Here is a 6,578-nt window from a genome sequence, read left to right as displayed (position 1 = left end):
AAAACTAGAGAGCAAGCTACAGTTTCAATAAAGGGTTAATAAATGGGTGCTAGAACGAACAGATCCCACTACCACTAACCGCAAGCTACAGTTTCAATAAAGGGTTAATAAATGGGTGCTAGAACGAACAGATCCCACTACCCACTAACCGTCCATAGTCGGTTTTGGGCATGATAGTTACTCCTGAAGCCATAAAAATAGTGTGATGTCATACATACTATTAAAAGGTACAATAATATTACAAATTACAAGATATCTAGCAATACAAAACTTTTATTTTATGGCTACAATAATTTTGAAATTATTAAAGTCTTTAAGTTATTTTATAATAAATTTTATAACTTATTAAAACGTAAAAACAATTTGAATGCAATTATTTCTAAATTGAAATATTAATTTTCTAGAGGAAACTAGCATATAAAATATTAATATATAAACTAGCGGTATTTATAAAAAAAACTTTTAGTACATCTGGATGAGAAAGACTGACTTCAGGCAACTAAGCCTGGCTCATTTTACCCAGGTTTGCTTGAAATATTACGTTATTGTTAAGGGAGGAGGTAGAGGTACAAGAACTATAGAAGTGGGTTTTATAGTTTAAGACATCTTATCTAGAATTTACAAATATCAAGTATTATTACAACTTACAAAAAATATGGAGACTAGGTGATAATGTTTGACAAAAATTAAGGGTGTCATCAGATTTCTGTTTTTACGTCTTTAGTAGTAATTATCATACTTACAACCGGCTATAGACTGTGAGTGGGATTTGAGACGTTGTGGATCCTACCACCAAAATCCTAACCCCCTTATTGAATCCGTAGCTTGTTTTCCAATTTAGTATCTATTGTTTCTATTATATGTGATAGACAGAATATACCCAATAATTCTGAGTGCTATGGCCGCAGCCATTTTCACTTTAAATTTTTACTATTTATAGTTTGCTATCATCAACTAGCGCCAGAAGTGACTCGATATTAATGGTAAAGTTTGGTTTGGTTTGTTTCGAATTTCGCGCAAAGCTACACGAGGGCTATCTGCGCTAGCCGTCTCTAATTTAGAAGTGTAAAACTAGATGGAAAGCAGCTAGTCATCACCACTCTTTTACCAACGACTAGTGGGATTGAGCGTCACATTATAACGCCCCCACGGCTGAAAGGGCGAGCATGTTTGGTGGGAAAGGGATTCGAACCCGACCCTCAGATTGCGAGTAGAACGCCTTAACTACCTGGCCATGCCGGGCATTAATAGTAAAGATAGGGAAATTAAAATATACATATGCAGGAAATAACATGTATTACAGAAGTTTTTTTATACAGATATTTTTACTGTGTATCATCGAGGATAAATTTAATCTTTGTTATCAAATAAATACCGAAACATACTTATAAATTAATTGTATTCGTACGTCCTGGAGTATGAAGATTTCATAACATGAAATACCCGAAACTTTTATATTGAATATTTAACATTACAGGGAAAGTTTGTGAAGATGCGAGGCTAAGATTAATCTCACTATCCTTGTTGTAATGAAACTGACTGTGTCAGATATAATACTGAACATCAGAATGAGTATCACAAACCATGGAGTTTTTAGGGCAGTACCAGATGAGGAACACGGTCCTTAAAAAGTTTTATTAAACCCCTGAACATGTCTCACTAACGTTCGGTTGGACTGTGCACTGCTAAATAAACTGTCTTAGGCTAATTATGGTAGTATTAATAAAGTAGACACCTAACGTGTTCTACTGGATTTTGTATGACTAAAAGAGTCTAGCAGAAACAAGTTTCTTAGTTAAACTTTATCTTGGTGTTAGCCTTTACAATTGAGAGGTTTAGTATTGATGTATGCTACACTTTAAGAAATTAACGTAAAACAGTTAGGTTAGTTGAAATTTAATTAGCGAAATTTAAAAACAGAATGTTATATGGAGAAATGGCTAGCCCAATTAGGTGTAGTTTAAGATAGGAAGTAATATTTCATGAAAACTAATATTAACTTTAGGAACTGTAAATATTTTACATTAAAATACATCTGTATATTAACAAACTATTTATTGCAAGAACATATCATGCATTTGTTTATTGAATAAGTTTGTCCCTTATATTGTTTTTACTAAATTAGATCCAAGTCTGGCCAGTTATTCCTAATAATGAAAGTAAGATTATCTCGCTGGTGGCCACACATTTAGATTTTAGTATTTAACTTGTAGATGTATTTTGAATAAAGATTGATGTCTTTAACTCGATAACAGTTATGGACCATTTATCTAAAGGGTGTTATACATAATAATTAAAATATGTTTTGTTTTCAAGCCTTATTGAAGTAGTGTTTGTTCAAGGTATATGTTCTCTTAACACTCACATAAAGGAAACATTCTGTGGAAAACGAGTTGTACCTTACAATAGCACTAGAAGTTAGGTCCATATTGTTGAACGATTCGCACAGTTTCAAGGTTTAGCTAAACCCATTTTTGTATTAATTATGTATGACAAATGCATAATTCCCTACTACTTGTAAAATAGCCCATAGCAAAGTCATGAAGCCACCATTACAATGTTATGCCTTATTTTAATCAGAAAAAAGAAGCATAGGATAATATACGTTAGAGGGCGGGATGGTTAACATTTAGCTTTTGAAAGCAGCCACCCATCCAAAACATTCACGCCACTGAAGTGAACACCTATATCAACATTTTATTCAAGCAGAGTCCTACTGGGAGGGAATAAAGATCAAAATATCGTGGGTTGTGTCATCCGTCTTCTTTTGTCTGCCGTACTACATGAACTATACTTGTACACTTTCTCCCACTAAGACCAATATAGCTAGTTTCATAAAATATGGCATTATTAAAGAAAGTAAGGTTAAGAGCTAGAAGTGTGCAATTCAGGTTAATAATACATATACAAAAGAAAACCTTTCTGGTTGAGGGTATAGAAATGAGGACATCAGAAGAGGAGTTTGAGCGTATTTTCCAATAGGATTCAGAAAGGTAAAACCTCAAGTGAGGACACAGGGGGAGGGTGGAATTACACATATAAAAAGTTTTAAAAGTTTCAGAGCAGAAAAAGAGAGAACTGTTATGAAAACCATTTAATTATATAAACAGACAGAAAACTACAACCGTTATCTTTTGTTTTGAACACTGTAAAATTGTTTGCTTCATACATCAGATCAGACTTTTTGGGTTTTAAATTGCCTAAACAAAATGTCCCCATTACCAGTAAAGGAGAATCATTGATTAATTTACAGTTTAATAACAACATGTTAAAGATAACTTTGGTAAAGATAACTATGCTGTTAAATATCACATATTTCATACTCTCTCTCCTTCAGTGTCAAACAAAAATCGGGAAATATGATACATTTAGCTGAATCTAAAACAATTTTCTGTTCGTTTTTCTCCTTTTTTTCCGATGAACCACGTATACAATACTGTCTGGTTCTTGATAGCTTATAGCCGTTTCTCTGGATTTATTTCACATTCCTGTGTAGAGATGAGATGGGAACATTTATCCTTCTGTACAATTTTAAGATGACATTTGCCCCTGTTGCTTCCTTTTTCCTAGTCTTACTAATTTCAGTTCACATACATCAACCTTCTTTACTTTCTTTTTCAAAACTTAGAAAACATTGATGACATTTTTCAGTTGTCTGAAAATGTTTTACTTTTGTGATATTCAATATGCAGTACACAAGCAATGTCGAGAATGCTATTCAAGTAGATGTAAATGAGCCTATACTAAAATATTATTTCCAGTGTTGTAACTGAAGACTGGGGACATATCAGGTTTTTCAATGTTGAAAATTAACTTTAAAATTTTATTCTTCTGTTTTAATATCTTTATTACTTAAAGTTTACAAGTAAAATTTAACTTACTTAATATCATGAAAAGAAATTCTCATATTAAGCCCAAATTACGGTGCATGTTCATATCGTGGCATATTTAACAAGCAACGAACTACTTAACAATTAGTAAAAGTAACTTCAATGTCACCAACAGCATGTGGATTAAAATGATGGAAGTCGTAGTCTTCTATAGGCAAGAATAATAAATTACAATAATTTTACAAAATTGATAGGAAAAGAGAGAGAGAGTTAAGAAGTCAAAAGTAGTTTTTTTTTACACATGTATTAGCTTACATGCTGAAGATTATTCTCATATGAACAAACACAGAATTATGAAAACAATCGTTACATATTAGAGATAGGACGCTTGTAAGCACTTACCCTGAATAGTTTTTTACAATGTATTAGTGAATACTTTTCAATAGTTGTGCTACACTGTAATGAATTTACTATACAATAATAAGTTTCTTATGTAGCATGGAAAACAAAAACACAATTATAAGCTTTCCAAATGCTAAAAACCAAACTGATCAACTGAGGCCTAGATGCATCAAGAGGCGTTTTGCCTTGAGGAGTATTCATTATCTGACAATCTGGATGTGTCAAGATATGTTCTGTCACCAGAAATATCCATCCTCTGATAACTTGAATGTGTCTAGATATCTTCTGTCATCAAGAATATCCATCCTCTGATAACCTGGATGTGTCAAGATATGTTCTATCACCAAGAATACCCTTCCTCTGATAACCTGGATGTGTCAAAAGTCTTTTTGTTACCTCGAATATCCATCCTCTGATAACCTGGATGTGTCAAGAGACTTTCTGTCACCAGGAATATCCATCCTCTGATAACCTGGACGTGCCAAGAGGCATTCTGACAACAGATAATCCTGATGACGTAAAACCTCGACGCGTTTAAAGTTCTTTCGTTTAGAATGCCAATTAGTTGTCAATATGAGATTTTTACAAGAGGTGCCATGTCACTAGAATGCCAGTGATCATTATTCTTAATGAGTCAACAGGTGTTCTCTCCTCAAGATTACTGATGGGTGAGATCTCGATATGTCATGTGGCTTTCAATATGATACAAGAAATACAAAACAGACGTGTAACAATACCTTGTCAGCTTGTCTTAGGCAGTCAATTCTTCGCATTTTGCCTTTTTGATCCGGGTTACTTAAAACGCACGTTGGCCACTTCTTCCCCGTAATGCCCAGAACAAAGTCTTCTCGGCATTCCTGAGCTACATCTTTCCTCAATTTGCCTAACAGACGAGAGGCCCACTTCTGTTTCACCTCTGACCGTTCATTCTGTAAATCAACATATGAGCAAGAATAAGATAATAAAATACATATATTTGATGATTATCATACATAATAGATAAGTACTCTGTAAATTTACAGAGTTTTCGAGTTTCATCTTTAAGTTCACTATACACATACATTTATATATAAAGTATAATCTGTATGCACAGAGAAAAGGGAGGAGAATAATATACCAGATTTTAGATGCCTTCGATTGTTTACAAGTCGTGGGTTTGTAGCTTCCTCCTTTGTAATATTTTAATTCTCTTCTTTTTTACTTTGTTTATTGTACAAAATATTTTGTTTATTAGATAGTGCCAGGTATAATTTCTGAGATTTTAAGTGTGGAAGTAATTACAGGTAATCACACACACACACATATACACTACTAAATTAATAAAGCGACAGAGTAATCATTTCCAAGGTATATAGTTGTTTTTCTATTTTGGAGCATTTTTTTAAAATTTTTAAACAACTGCATGTATGTCTATATGACTCATTTTACTATGTATACAAGCAATAACGTGTTTTTGTAAGTTATCACAATCAAGTTTTTTTTTGCGTTTTCTTGCCAAACTAGTAATATGTTATTTTACGTATTCTGACATGGTTATTGCTTTATTCTTGAACTAAAAAAATTAACCAGCACATAAAATGTTTTTATCTTCCGGAATTATTTAGAAATATCACTCCTTTACGTTGGCTGGAATTCTTGGTAATCGGAATTATTCCCTAACAAATAAAATTTTGCACGTATACTGGTCGCAGGTCTTGTTTTATCAATAAACTGTAACACAGCCAAGACAATGTGTCATGTAAAAAAGCAATAGTTTACTGATGAGATAGCTTGGGTAGAGGAATCACTGCAAATGGAAAAGAAAAGTATTTCAAATCTTAAAAACATATTTATATACATATCTTATTCATGAACTTGTTTTCAAAACAACATGGAGTTTTTTTGGTCTTTATTCTTTACCATTACGTTTAATCAAATGAAACCTTTTAAGCCTCAGCCAATTGTTAGAAGTATAACGTCTAGCCAAACAAATCTAAAAAAAAATATAATCAAGTTTATTCGAACTTCCTGCTTCCACTGCAGCAAGTAGACTGTATATTATTTTCGATGATCGGAAACACACATGACACCGTATTTAAAAGGCTTTATTGCATTTTAATAGGTTGACTAATATAGTATTTCATCCTTTGCGAACAGGCTACAAGCCACTACACTATGATTGTTGAGTTTGATTTGTGATGTCAGTATATGTCTATCAGTTACATAAAATCACAGCGTTAAGTTTTTAATGTTACAACCGGATAAGAAGGTATTCACTTCTACGTCATTTTGAATGAAAAATGATGATATTTCATAATTATAGTATTTTGGCATTTGTGTATAAAGTTAAAATCATTAATAATATTC

The 6,578-nt window shown here is 32.7% G+C and overlaps 1 protein-coding gene across 3 annotated transcripts in view; it reads right to left on the bottom strand.

The window, feature by feature from the left end:
• Nucleotides 1-6,578, bottom strand: part of LOC106474824 (nuclear factor 1 X-type-like) — a 108,909-nt gene that overhangs the window by 51,814 nt on the left and 50,517 nt on the right. For all 3 annotated transcript variants that reach the window (XM_013935517.2, XM_022380031.1, XM_013935541.2), the window contains exon 4: nt 4,970-5,161. In XM_013935517.2, the coding sequence (XP_013790971.1) occupies nt 4,970-5,161 (192 nt within the window). The remainder of the gene's footprint in view (nt 1-4,969; nt 5,162-6,578) is intronic.

This window comes from Limulus polyphemus, unplaced genomic scaffold, assembly GCF_000517525.1.
Source record: "Limulus polyphemus unplaced genomic scaffold, Limulus_polyphemus-2.1.2 Scaffold142, whole genome shotgun sequence".
Lineage (NCBI taxonomy): Eukaryota > Metazoa > Arthropoda > Merostomata > Xiphosura > Limulidae > Limulus > Limulus polyphemus.
The sequence above is the reverse complement of the archived record's forward strand: the minus strand, read 5'-3'. Positions and strand labels throughout refer to the sequence as shown.